The 15,053-nt window shown below is 34.1% G+C and overlaps 1 protein-coding gene across 5 annotated transcripts in view; it reads left to right on the forward strand.

Annotated features, from left to right (window-relative positions):
* Nucleotides 1–11,864, forward strand: part of LOC143072242 (pre-mRNA-splicing factor SLU7-like) — a 66,531-nt gene extending 54,667 nt beyond the window's left edge. For 2 of the 5 annotated variants that reach the window (XR_012977088.1, XR_012977087.1), the window contains exon 2: nt 11,555–11,689. Coding sequence is in view for 1 of the 5 variants with exons in the window: in XM_076247098.1 (XP_076103213.1) it covers nt 7,334–7,360; nt 11,555–11,731 (204 nt within the window). In the remaining 4 variants the exon portion in view is untranslated. Of the gene's footprint in view, nt 1–7,288; nt 7,361–11,554 lie in introns of those variants that run through there. The other 3 variants (XM_076247098.1, XR_012977089.1, XR_012977090.1) reach the window with 3 other exon arrangements.
* Nucleotides 11,865–15,053: the final 3,189 nt, after the last annotated feature.

Here is a 15,053-nt window from a genome sequence, read left to right on the forward strand (position 1 = left end):
ATTAATATAACTAAGAAGTGTGTAAAGTTTTAAGCAATAGTCATTAATGGTTTTTAAGATATGATAAAACGTGAAAGTCCCCCTTTTTTTTTTACAAAAAACTCAATAACTCTAAGTAAAATTTTGAATCACCAAAAAATATACAGATCTTTAGATTGATACAACTAAGAAGTGTGTTAAGTTTTAAGCAATAATTATAAATCATTTATGAGATACAAAGTGACATGTGAACCTCCCCCCCCCCCCCCTTTTATACAAAAAACTCAATTACTCTAAAATTAAATTTTAAATCATCACCAAAAAGTATACAGATCTTTGGATAACAATAATTAAGAAGTGTGTGAAGTTAAAGCAATAATCAGATATCATTTTTGAGATACAGCGCAACATGTGAAAAAAACACACCACTGTTTTAGTTATAGAGACCCGTTACTCATAAAGTTTAAATCCTATTTTCACCAAAAAGTATACAAATTGTTTGACTATCATAAGAAACAACTATCTTCAGTTTCATGAATTTGGACAAGCGGTTCTCAAGTTACAGTGCGACATGTGGATGCTGGACAGACAAAAAAGTCATACAGTATTGGACAGACAGAGAGGGAAGCCAGACATTTGTATACCATTATATGTCACGTCAAAATTTTGACGTGATAAAAAAAAATTGGGGTTTTTCTCTGTTTAAGTGTACCAGTGTTTAGAAAAGTTATACAGGGACTCCTTTTCCTATTAAAATTTATGGTATGAAATTTACCTATGAGCATTTTCAACTACATATCAGTTACTTTTGTAAATACTTGAAGCATTTTAGGAACAACAACGCATGATTAAATGCAGCATTGGTTTTTTTTCTAGAACTAAAAAAATGCAAATCTTTTATTTAGAAATCAATTGATCAAGCTACATGCTCCAGGTGTAACTGACACTCCAGGTGTAACTGACCAGAACTAAATTATGTTCACTTTTATTGAAAAAAAATCTATTGGTTGAATTTAAATGCCTAAGTGATTAACTATCTTTTTGTCATCTCATAATTGATGAAAGATGAACCTTCATTCCTATTGCTTCTTCTGCTTCTGTCAGATAATAGCCATAATCAACAACTGATTATACTGCCATGGTTTGGTGCGCATATTAGACCACCCCTCTCCCCAAAAATTTTAAATAAAATTTAATTCAGCTTTGTCATATGATACATATACATGCCTCATACATTTCAGATCTTTTCATTCATTTCATTCATTTATTAATATATAAAAAAGTGCAATTTTGGGACCTTTTTTGGCTAAAAAATATGAGATAAGTGTAATATGCACTTTTAAAACGATTTCTGGCGTGAGACATGTATATTTTGTATAGTTCCTGAAAAGTGTAAGGGTTTGACTTTTTTGATGCTGTATTCTCCCTATTAATTAATTGTCTTTCATAAAATGATAGTACGGATTTAAAGCTATGTACTGATAAATTTGATGTAGGACTTTTCAGTAAAAAAAGACATGGACAATTCTCGCTGGTTTGTTGTGAAGTTTAGTTATCATAACCTCTAGTTATCATAACCTCACATATTACATGTTGTTAACAAGATATAAGTCGGGTATTCGATGAAATTTACAATATGAAGGACACGAGCTAAATAAGACAAACAAGCAATATTTATTCAAATGTTTGGTTGATATGTTTCACCCAACAAAATTAAGCGGGGAAGTGAGGGATTCCAAATCAACCAAAGGCTACGAATGAGTCTGAAATGACAACAAATTTATGAATGACGGTCGAAAAATGGAGACTTAAAGGCTACTTCCAGCAGGCAGGTTGCAGTCTGGTCTTGAAAAAAGTATTCAACATATATCAGTTCGGCAAAACAGACATACCGGTCAGACATGCAAACCCCGGCCAAAAAAAAATACGCCTGATTTTATTCATCATGTTTATTTAATGCTTAATAAGGCTGTTGGATTTTTGTTTCTAGTAGCAAAAAAATGGACAAGATTATTGTTTTCAATCCAGATACGGCCAGAATTTTTGTTTAATGCAAAAATCAGACTCAATTTTTTATCTCTCATATCAAATGGTTCGTACTTTAGACTTAAAATCTATCTAGAGCTTATACTGACTGGGGATCATTATTCAACTGTTATTTTGAAATAGGATACCGATCATAGGGCGCTACGAGTTAAACATGTTTTCGTAAATAATATTGCGGAGGAACTTTTTTTTCATGAGAGTGTACTAATATAGAGTATACAGTGGCGGATCCAGGGGTTGGACCCCCCCCCCTTTTTTTGGCCGATCAATGCATTTGAATGGGGACATATAGTTGAAACCCCCCATTTGACCTGGGTTGGGAACCCCCCTTTTTTAAAATGGCTGGATCCACCACTGGTATAACTGTTTGGTGGAATAATGATATAGAAGTCAATACTTTCTTGCTCAATCCTGTGTCACCTTGAAGGTGTTAAGATTGTCATGCTCAGCCCAGGGGCGGATGCAGGAATTTTCGAAAGGGGGGGGGGTGCTAACCCAGGGCAAAGGGGGGGTGCAGGGGGGTGCAAAACATATGTCCCGATACAAATGCATTGATCGGCAAAAATAAAGGGGGGGTGCGCACCCCCGGAACCCCCCCTGGATCCGCCAATGCTCAGCCTAAGCAATTTGTGACAGTAATTTGAATTTCAAAATGACTGAGTGACGTTTTGTCGACGCACTGGTCAACTCCACCATAGTGAATCACATGACTTTCAGTTCAGTATATACCAGCCAAAAATATCTTTATAAATGAAGAATTGTCACATAAAAATTAAAAACACGGGAAATGGCAAAGTTCACGTCGTATAGTCTGATAAATCAATTTACAAAAAAAAAAAAAAAAAAAAAGTCCAAGCAAAAGGGGGGGCGTACGCCCTCTACGCCCCCTCTGGATCCGCCACTGCTGTTTTCTTATATTAATTGGTTAACTTTAATCCTAGCATTTGCCGGTCTACTCGACTCATTTGAATTTGTCAACTTTTATTGGCATGAGAAATTTGGACTTGAAATGAATATTTTATATGGTGAATCGAAGGTAACAATAAAAGACATTAATCTAGCCATAAACAGAAGGGATGTGAAAAGTCTGCTTATTAAATACAGGTTAAATACCCTAAATATACTTAAACTTCGTTCTTCTTTTTGTGGTATCCGGTTATCCATCAGATTGTTTAGTGTTTACTAACTACTGCGCATGCGTACTAGGATAAAAATATCTTTAAAAAAATATTTATAAAAGAATAGTACCAGCAAAAAATAAATAAATTCTAACATGACATGTGGTTAAAACTATTTACATACCTACTAAGGTTTACTGTTCAATATTGTAGATAAGGCCACACCAATTTGATTCCTTGTTCGACGGACCCGCCCGCACCTATTTTTTTCAAAACAGAATTTTTTTATTTTTTTTATATTCCCGCTTCCCGCATCCGGAAATGTAATCATGTCCATTTCCCGCACCGTTTTTTTGTAAACATTATAAAAAGATATCAACATTTGTTTTTAAAATCACAGTCTAACCTGTATATATAACGATTTTAAACATAAAAGCACCCCAGCACACTTTGTAAATATCTGTGAGAATATTTGTTTCAGCATGAAACCTACTTATCCAAAGCGGGAGTGCTCCGATCAAGGATTTGTATCTCCGATATAAATCTATATCAGTGGAAATACCGGAGTAAAGAACAAAAAGTTGGTTACTTTCCCCTTACTTATATTCCATATCAAAACATGTACGTTGTTAGAATAAAGTACAAAGAACTTCTGAAGGATTTGCCTTCAACTGCAATTATATTGTATGCTGGCGAAACAAAACTATCCATAGCCTCTGCATGTTTATGCACCTGTCCTGATTGATTGAGGGGCCTGTCGTTCAGCAGTTATCGTTTGGTAATTATGTTGTTCATTGGTATTTTCCCGTTTGGATATATACATGGATATATAAATTAGATCGTTGGTTTTCCTGTTCGAATTGTGTACGCTAATAATTTTGGGTCCTTTATAGCTTGCTGTTTGGTCTGTATCAAAGCCCTGTGTAAAAGGCCGTACTTTGACCTGTGTTTGTTATTTATATCAGGTTGAGAACAACCCTCCCTCAGACAACATGGACAAGGGGTCATTTTACTGATGTAGAAAAGAAAATAGAAATACCAAGGATTTGTATAGTTCTTCTATACAAAACCTTTGAAAACTTAGAATTTTGTACTCAAAAAGAGGAGAGTTACATCATATTTTAAACAACTTTTTCTAAACATTGCTAAAAGAGGGGTCCACTTATTTTGAATAATATTAAACTGTTTAAGTAAATGTGTTAACATGGTTAAAGTCCAGGAATATTACAAAATTCTTGGACATGTTTTGAGCATTTAATACCAGATAGATATATAGTTCTTTGAGAAAATATGAGCCCTTTTGTACAAACAAATATATTATAACTTATATTGATCCCTCATAAAACATGTAAAAGGGATATTTATAACATTAAGGGGTTGTCCCCAAACTGATTATGACTTGGATGGAGAATTGTCTCATTGTCAGTCACACATGCATGTCATACATAGACCAGATTTAATTATTTCTTGGTGAACAGGGAAAAAATACTTCAAATTAAAGAAATGTCAAAGTACAAGTGATAAATCAAGCTTTAATATTGTCAAAACCTACTATTTTAGGTTTACAAAAAAAAATTATAATCGCTCGCCTCTACTTTTCAAGCTTCGCCTCAAAAATTTGCAAATTAAATATTTTTTTATTTAAATTTTCAAATCGCTCGCTCGCCCCAAATTTTGAAGTCCAAAAATCCGTAGAACAAGAAATTAAATTGGTGTGGCCTAATTGTAGGTGTCAACTTTTCTCTAAAATATTTAGTGTAGCTAACGTGGGAGAGGGGGAGGAGGAGGTCACATTTCAGTGGCGAATCTAGAAATTTTCATACTGAGTGGGGGCCTACTGGCTGATTAAGAGGGGGCCGCTCCCGTCACGCTTTAAAAGTGATTCCCTATATAATCAACCAAATGTTGTTGTTTTTTCCAAAAGGCCCCCCCCCTAAATTTGGAAGCAGTTAATTCCATTGAGTAATGAGGGGAGGCAAGGGGGGTTCCAATAACAGCAAAACAGTAAATTGATTTGGCTTAAAACAGATAACAAGGAATTGAAAAGGGACAATAACAGATAACAGTAAATGAAATTTTACAATCAGTCCAACAAGGACCAATACAGTACAGTCAGTACATTTTATTATAACTGGTTGCATGGATTGCTAGGCCTTAACAGAGACATATATATTCACTTATTTTAAGGATATTTTGTCGAAAAATTAAATATTTGAAGCTGTTAAAGACACATCTTTATTTGCAGCAACAGTTTCTAAGCTTCACTTTTCATTATGTGAACCAGTTAAAAAGCTATCGAAATATTGATAGTCAGGGTTCTCTTTCATGAATATACAAAGAGGAGGAGTAGCACTTTTAAGTGTTAATGCTAAAGAAAAAGATGTCGTGTAATTCTCAAAGGCAACATTTCACTCACATGCTCAAACAAATGATACATATATACTATTTTTGTATTTTGTAAATAAGTATAAAAGAAGATGTGGTATGATTGCCAATAAGACAACTCTCCAAAAGAGACAAAAAGACACAGAAATTAACAACTATAGCTCATCATATTCTCCCTATTAATTAATTGTCTTTCATAAAATGATAGTACGGATTTAAAGCTATGTACTGATAAATTTGATGTAGGACTTTTCAGTAAAAAAAGACATGGACAATTCTCGCTGGTTTGTTGTGAAGTTTAGTTATCATAACCTCTAGTTATCATAACCTCACATATTACATGTTGTTAACAAGATATAAGTCGGGTATTCGATGAAATTTACAATATGAAGGACACGAGCTAAATAAGACAAACAAGCAATATTTATTCAAATGTTTGGTTGATATGTTTCACCCAACAAAATTAAGCGGGGAAGTGAGGGATTCCAAATCAACCAAAGGCTACGAATGAGTCTGAAATGACAACAAATTTATGAATGACGGTCGAAAAATGGAGACTTAAAGGCTACTTCCAGCAGGCAGGTTGCAGTCTGGTCTTGAAAAAAGTATTCAACATATATCAGTTCGGCAAAACAGACATACCGGTCAGACATGCAAACCCCGGCCAAAAAAAATACGCCTGATTTTATTCATCATGTTTATTTAATGCTTAATAAGGCTGTTGGATTTTTGTTTCTAGTAGCAAAAAAATGGACAAGATTATTGTTTTCAATCCAGATACGGCCAGAATTTTTGTTTAATGCAAAAATCAGACTCAATTTTTTATCTCTCATATCAAATGGTTCGTACTTTAGACTTAAAATCTATCTAGAGCTTATACTGACTGGGGATCATTATTCAACTGTTATTTTGAAATAGGATACCGATCATAGGGCGCTACGAGTTAAACATGTTTTCGTAAATAATATTGCGGAGGAACTTTTTTTTCATGAGAGTGTACTAATATAGAGTATACAGTGGCGGATCCAGGGGTTGGACCCCCCCCCTTTTTTTGGCCGATCAATGCATTTGAATGGGGACATATAGTTGAAACCCCCCATTTGACCTGGGTTGGGAACCCCCCTTTTTTAAAATGGCTGGATCCACCACTGGTATAACTGTTTGGTGGAATAATGATATAGAAGTCAATACTTTCTTGCTCAATCCTGTGTCACCTTGAAGGTGTTAAGATTGTCATGCTCAGCCCAGGGGCGGATGCAGGAATTTTCGAAAGGGGGGGGGGGGTGCTAACCCAGGGCAAAGGGGGGGTGCAGGGGGGTGCAAAACATATGTCCCGATACAAATGCATTGATCGGCAAAAATAAAGGGGGGGTGCGCACCCCCGGAACCCCCCCTGGATCCGCCAATGCTCAGCCTAAGCAATTTGTGACAGTAATTTGAATTTCAAAATGACTGAGTGACGTTTTGTCGACGCACTGGTCAACTCCACCATAGTGAATCACATGACTTTCAGTTCAGTATATACCAGCCAAAAATATCTTTATAAATGAAGAATTGTCACATAAAAATTAAAAACACGGGAAATGGCAAAGTTCACGTCGTATAGTCTGATAAATCAATTTACAAAAAAAAAAAAAAAAAAAAAGTCCAAGCAAAAGGGGGGGCGTACGCCCTCTACGCCCCCTCTGGATCCGCCACTGCTGTTTTCTTATATTAATTGGTTAACTTTAATCCTAGCATTTGCCGGTCTACTCGACTCATTTGAATTTGTCAACTTTTATTGGCATGAGAAATTTGGACTTGAAATGAATATTTTATATGGTGAATCGAAGGTAACAATAAAAGACATTAATCTAGCCATAAACAGAAGGGATGTGAAAAGTCTGCTTATTAAATACAGGTTAAATACCCTAAATATACTTAAACTTCGTTCTTCTTTTTGTGGTATCCGGTTATCCATCAGATTGTTTAGTGTTTACTAACTACTGCGCATGCGTACTAGGATAAAAATATCTTTAAAAAAATATTTATAAAAGAATAGTACCAGCAAAAAATAAATAAATTCTAACATGACATGTGGTTAAAACTATTTACATACCTACTAAGGTTTACTGTTCAATATTGTAGATAAGGCCACACCAATTTGATTCCTTGTTCGACGGACCCGCCCGCACCTATTTTTTTCAAAACAGAATTTTTTTATTTTTTTTATATTCCCGCTTCCCGCATCCGGAAATGTAATCATGTCCATTTCCCGCACCGTTTTTTTGTAAACATTATAAAAAGATATCAACATTTGTTTTTAAAATCACAGTCTAACCTGTATATATAACGATTTTAAACATAAAAGCACCCCAGCACACTTTGTAAATATCTGTGAGAATATTTGTTTCAGCATGAAACCTACTTATCCAAAGCGGGAGTGCTCCGATCAAGGATTTGTATCTCCGATATAAATCTATATCAGTGGAAATACCGGAGTAAAGAACAAAAAGTTGGTTACTTTCCCCTTACTTATATTCCATATCAAAACATGTACGTTGTTAGAATAAAGTACAAAGAACTTCTGAAGGATTTGCCTTCAACTGCAATTATATTGTATGCTGGCGAAACAAAACTATCCATAGCCTCTGCATGTTTATGCACCTGTCCTGATTGATTGAGGGGCCTGTCGTTCAGCAGTTATCGTTTGGTAATTATGTTGTTCATTGGTATTTTCCCGTTTGGATATATACATGGATATATAAATTAGATCGTTGGTTTTCCTGTTCGAATTGTGTACGCTAATAATTTTGGGTCCTTTATAGCTTGCTGTTTGGTCTGTATCAAAGCCCTGTGTAAAAGGCCGTACTTTGACCTGTGTTTGTTATTTATATCAGGTTGAGAACAACCCTCCCTCAGACAACATGGACAAGGGGTCATTTTACTGATGTAGAAAAGAAAATAGAAATACCAAGGATTTGTATAGTTCTTCTATACAAAACCTTTGAAAACTTAGAATTTTGTACTCAAAAAGAGGAGAGTTACATCATATTTTAAACAACTTTTTCTAAACATTGCTAAAAGAGGGGTCCACTTATTTTGAATAATATTAAACTGTTTAAGTAAATGTGTTAACATGGTTAAAGTCCAGGAATATTACAAAATTCTTGGACATGTTTTGAGCATTTAATACCAGATAGATATATAGTTCTTTGAGAAAATATGAGCCCTTTTGTACAAACAAATATATTATAACTTATATTGATCCCTCATAAAACATGTAAAAGGGATATTTATAACATTAAGGGGTTGTCCCCAAACTGATTATGACTTGGATGGAGAATTGTCTCATTGTCAGTCACACATGCATGTCATACATAGACCAGATTTAATTATTTCTTGGTGAACAGGGAAAAAATACTTCAAATTAAAGAAATGTCAAAGTACAAGTGATAAATCAAGCTTTAATATTGTCAAAACCTACTATTTTAGGTTTACAAAAAAAAATTATAATCGCTCGCCTCTACTTTTCAAGCTTCGCCTCAAAAATTTGCAAATTAAATATTTTTTTATTTAAATTTTCAAATCGCTCGCTCGCCCCAAATTTTGAAGTCCAAAAATCCGTAGAACAAGAAATTAAATTGGTGTGGCCTAATTGTAGGTGTCAACTTTTCTCTAAAATATTTAGTGTAGCTAACGTGGGAGAGGGGGAGGAGGAGGTCACATTTCAGTGGCGAATCTAGAAATTTTCATACTGAGTGGGGGCCTACTGGCTGATTAAGAGGGGGCCGCTCCCGTCACGCTTTAAAAGTGATTCCCTATATAATCAACCAAATGTTGTTGTTTTTTCCAAAAGGCCCCCCCCCCTAAATTTGGAAGCAGTTAATTCCATTGAGTAATGAGGGGAGGCAAGGGGGGTTCCAATAACAGCAAAACAGTAAATTGATTTGGCTTAAAACAGATAACAAGGAATTGAAAAGGGACAATAACAGATAACAGTAAATGAAATTTTACAATCAGTCCAACAAGGACCAATACAGTACAGTCAGTACATTTTATTATAACTGGTTGCATGGATTGCTAGGCCTTAACAGAGACATATATATTCACTTATTTTAAGGATATTTTGTCGAAAAATTAAATATTTGAAGCTGTTAAAGACACATCTTTATTTGCAGCAACAGTTTCTAAGCTTCACTTTTCATTATGTGAACCAGTTAAAAAGCTATCGAAATATTGATAGTCAGGGTTCTCTTTCATGAATATACAAAGAGGAGGAGTAGCACTTTTAAGTGTTAATGCTAAAGAAAAAGATGTCGTGTAATTCTCAAAGGCAACATTTCACTCACATGCTCAAACAAATGATACATATATACTATTTTTGTATTTTGTAAATAAGTATAAAAGAAGATGTGGTATGATTGCCAATAAGACAACTCTCCAAAAGAGACAAAAAGACACAGAAATTAACAACTATAGCTCATCATACCACCTTCGACTATGAGCAACAAACCAATACTGCATAGTCAGATATAAAAGGCCTTAAAATGACAAACGAAAAACAATCAAAACGAGAAATTTTACAGCTTGATTTATCTAAAAAAAATAATAAACGAAAACAACCACTGAATTGCAGGCTCCTGATGACTTGGGACAGGCACATACATAATGTGGCGGTGTTAAACATGTTAGTTGGTGCCTAACCTCGGACAGTGGTGTAACAGTACAACAAAAAGTTTATTCATAATTTGGTCATTGAATTTAAATTATATACGTGTATCAAGGCTTTTTTTTATAAAAAAAAAATCCATATGATAAGTTATTGTAAAAGTTATACATTTTTAAAAGTGATTTTTAGTCAACTTTTATACAAATGGTCATTTTCACAAATTATAATTTGTACAAAAACTGTGTACAAAGTCAAAATACAAATTATAATTTATAAGAAAAATGTGTACAAAGTAAAAAAAACAAACTATAATTTGTACAAAATTTTACATCTAAAAACATGTTCACAGACAATGGAATTTATTACAAAGAGTAACAATAATGTATACGAGAATGGTCCTGGACCCGATTGTTTTTAAATATGTTTATGTGATGTTTGTTACTCCGGGAATCCTTCTACAAATACGTGACCTCCATATCACCAATGGAAAGACCCCAATAGTGATAATAAAAAGATGTGGTATGAGTGCCAATGACACAACTTTCCATCCAAATCACAATGTTCAATTTTCTTCAATTTCTACTTAAGATTGGCTGTCAAAATGCTTACATTCCAATTTTCAATAACAGTTAACAGCAAAACAATCTCACTATAACAGATAACAATAAAAATAATAGTCCTATAACAGATAACAATAAAAATAATAGTCCTATAACAGATAACAATAAAAATAATAGTCCTATTACAGATAACAAGGAATAAGACCATAACAGCTAACAGTAAATATATTTTCAGAATAACAGATAACAAAGAATTAAATTACCCCATAACAGCATAACAGTTAAACCTCTTGCCCCCCTCAGCCAAGATGACAATTAGCGATGAAAACTAACTTTGGCATCAATATTTAATGTTAATTGAATTGTAAATAATACAATTACATGTAGCAATCATTGTTATTTTATAAAGTGTTCTCATGCATATTATTGAAAAATATACCTATATGGTCCACATACTCATATGGTCCGGCCCGTTTATAACCAAACGAGTATATACTCATATGGTCATGACCATTATGGTCCAAATACTCATATGGTCCGGAACATATATATATAGACCTAGCTGTATTTAGACTTTGGCTAAAACCACAAAACGAGTATCCACGAAAACCAGTTTTTCTTAAACTCAAGTAAATTGGTACCTATATGAAAATAAAAGAATTTACAGGATCAATGACATATTTGTTCGTATATTATGAGAATCAGATGAAGGCAGATGAGCAGATGTGGTATGATTGGAAATTATCTAACTGATCAACCTTTAGTATATGTAGGATTATATCATAATTTATACCTTAAATTTCATTATTTTATAGGCACTGACAAAGGAGGATGAGCATCGAAAGAAAGCAGAGGAGTTATTAAAACTAGATGAGAGAAAACGTCCATACAATAGCATGAATGAGGCTATTGTTCCAACAGAAGAGGAAATAGGAGCATGGAGAATGAAAAACTTACGAAGTGACAATCCTATGGCTCATTTTAAGTCATAAATACTGTTGATGTGATCTGGGCACAGTATATCTATGTTTCTGATGGGATACTAAATATATTGTTGATGTAAAATATTGTAAATAAAATAATGAAAATAAATGTTCTTCCTGATTATTCAGCAGGAGTAAACTATATTAGTTATTGACTTTCATTAATGATAAAGCGCACATTACAGATTTATTCTTCCCTGTTATTTTCAGATAAGAGTTCTGTAAATTTTATGCTGTATGTTAATTGTTTGATGACTCTATATTTTTTAAAGACCATTTCTTCAATGCAATCTATAATTTTTGTCGAGCCTGCGACTTTTGAAGCAGAAAGTTCGACATAGAGATAGTGATCCTGCTGTAGCGGCGTTAGCTGACTCCTTAAAAGCTTTATATTTTAGAAGGTGGAAGACCTAAATGCTTCATACTTTTATATTGAATCCTCATGTTACGAAGTTACCGTCAGTCACATGTCCAATGTCCTTGACCTCATTTTCATGGTTCAAAGACTACTTGAAAAAAAAAGTTCAGATTTTTGGTAAGGTTAAATTATCTCTTATTATAAGCAATAGGATAACTATATTTAGTGTACGTGTGTACCTTGCAATGTCCTCATGCCCGTCAGACAGTTTTTACTTGACCTCGACCTCACTTCATGGATCAGTGAACAAGGTTAAGTTTTGGTGGTCAATTCCATATCTCAAGATACTATAAGCAATAGGTCTAGTATATTCAGTGTATGGAAGGACTGTAAGGTGTACAAGTCCAACTGGCTGGTGTCATTTGACCTTGACCTCATTTTCATGGTTCAGTGGTTATAGTTAAGTTTTTGTGTTTTGGTCTGTTTTTCTTATGCTGTATGCAATAGGTCTACTATGTCTAGCTGGCAGGTGTCATCTGATCTTGGCCTCATTTTCATGGTTTAGCGTGTGCACTCTTGTTTGAGATTACAAGAGTGGGCATGATTGATTGTTATTTGTATGATACTTCAGTGAGGCTTGAGCCGATACCAAAGCATATATACATATAGACAATAATAGTGCATTGACTTGACATATCAACGATATAAGGATGAGGCTTAGAAACGGGAAAATGCGAGGCTGTGCCGAGTGACTGTATATGACATTGAAATATACGGTCAACGCATTTTGACTGCTCAAATAGAACGAGTGCAGTATAAATTTCATTTATCGGTTAAGTATTTTTTTTTAGTAAGTTGTGGCAATTAGGTGTTATTGACTATAGTTCCTCCAAGGTTGATTAATGTATTATTTATACTGTTTTGGGCTATCCATTGAAACATTCATTTGATTCAGTGAAAGCATTTCAATATCTCATCTATGGGTACAATAAAAATCCAAGTGAAATTCCAACTTGCCTCTAAAAGGTGGTCATTCCATTTTGAAAGTGCCTTCACTCAGCACCATTTTAATGGAACAGTCCTTTACCGACAAAGTTGGAGGGGACTTTAGGCTTCCACCCCGTCCTTCCGTCTGTCTGTCCATCCATCAGTCTGGCAAATCAGTTTTCCGCTGCTTTTTTACTGCATGATTGAAGATATTGATTTGATGCTTGGTGTATTGTTTTATCATGACAAGTTAAAGATCAAGTTTAAATTTTGTTACGGTCTAATGATTTTGTGCAGAGTTATGGTCATTGACTTGGAAAATTTACTCAAACAATTAGTTTCCAGCACTTTTTTTCGTCGTGGTTAATATATATATGGATCTAAATTTGGTATTTAGTTTAGTCATGACAAGTTACAATTCGTCTAATGATTTGGTACAGAGTTATGGTCCTTGAACCTAGAACATATAATCAGTTTTCCACTCTTTTCCCCCGTCGTGCTTGGAAATTTGGCATATAGTCTTATCGTGACAAGTTACAGATCAAATTTGAATTTTGTTCAGGTCTGATGATTTAATGCACAGTTATGGTCCTTGGATTTAGAAAATTCAGTTGAAAAATCAGTTTTTCTCTTTTTTCGTCATGCTTGAAGATATTGATTTGAAAATTGGAATATGGTTTTATCATGACAAGTTACAGACCTATCGTTCGGGGACTGCTATGTATTGCCATTTATTATGTTTAGTAGTAAATACAGTAGTTTTGCATATACACCTTATCGCTATTTGTCCGCCATTGCTGGAAATCACTCAGGTTCCCGTAAAATTTTGACGTCATAAAACAAAATATCTGACGCCCCAATGGAAAAGTGATTGTTGTTGACGTCAAAAGTTCAAGCGGCCGGGTCAGCCGGGATTAGCGATAAGGTGTATTTGATAAATAGCCTGCTGTTTAATCATTATCGCGCAACTTGCCCTTTATCGCATATCCTTTATCACACCCCTACTTTGTTTTTGCTTAAGAAATTTTTTTTTCAAAATAGGTCAATTTTTTTTTAATGACGTCATTGTTTGGTATGTGACGTACGTCACGAACGTCAAGTTTTCATATTTTTTGGCACACTAAATGCAACTATAAAAAATACAAAACACACAAATAAATACAGTAATAAACAAAATATTTTTAAAACAACAGCACGCAAATTGTAAGGTAACCCAGGTGCTTCAGATAAGTAATTGAGCAGTTCTTTTTATAAGGCCTTTGAAACAAGACAAAAGTAGAACTGAAGGTAACCCAGTGCTATGGATCAGAAAACAGTTCATATAATATAATACTCTTCTGTTGAAATATATGATAAAGCGTATAATACATGGCAAAATCCGTATCACATGCCGTATCACCCTCGATCAATACCATCCCTCGGGATGATACGACATATGATACAGATTTTGCCATGTATTATTCTCTATGCAATATTCACAGAATGCTTGTTGAATTGATTGTTGTTTGATGGAAAATATTTCATTCATATTCAGGACGATTTTATTGAAATTTATAAGTCAATCTTGGTTACACTAAAGACCTGAAAGTGGACCTGAAAGGCCTGAAAGTATACGACTAACATAATTCAAGTTGCAATTACCTTTTTATTATTGGATGGAAATCCAATCTATGTCTAGCCTCAAATCTAGCTTCGGCTTTATCAAATCCATATCCTCAAAATTTGTTGTTGTAAAAATATGTCTTCTTCACGATTTCATACACTGTTCTGTATTGCATCACAAATGTCTGGTATACATACAAGTACTGTTCAGAAATTGTTGTGATGTTTTTATTATTGCGAAAATGCGACAGGGTTGTGATTGCAAAAATTTAAACTCGTATTTTGAATTATTTTATTTGAATTAAACAAGATTTTTCTAAATTTCGCAAAAATCAAAATTGCATTTTATTCTAAAATGACAAAATCACAATTATAACAAATGCA

Source organism: Mytilus galloprovincialis, chromosome 4 (assembly GCF_965363235.1).
Source record: "Mytilus galloprovincialis chromosome 4, xbMytGall1.hap1.1, whole genome shotgun sequence".
NCBI lineage: Eukaryota > Metazoa > Mollusca > Bivalvia > Mytilida > Mytilidae > Mytilus > Mytilus galloprovincialis.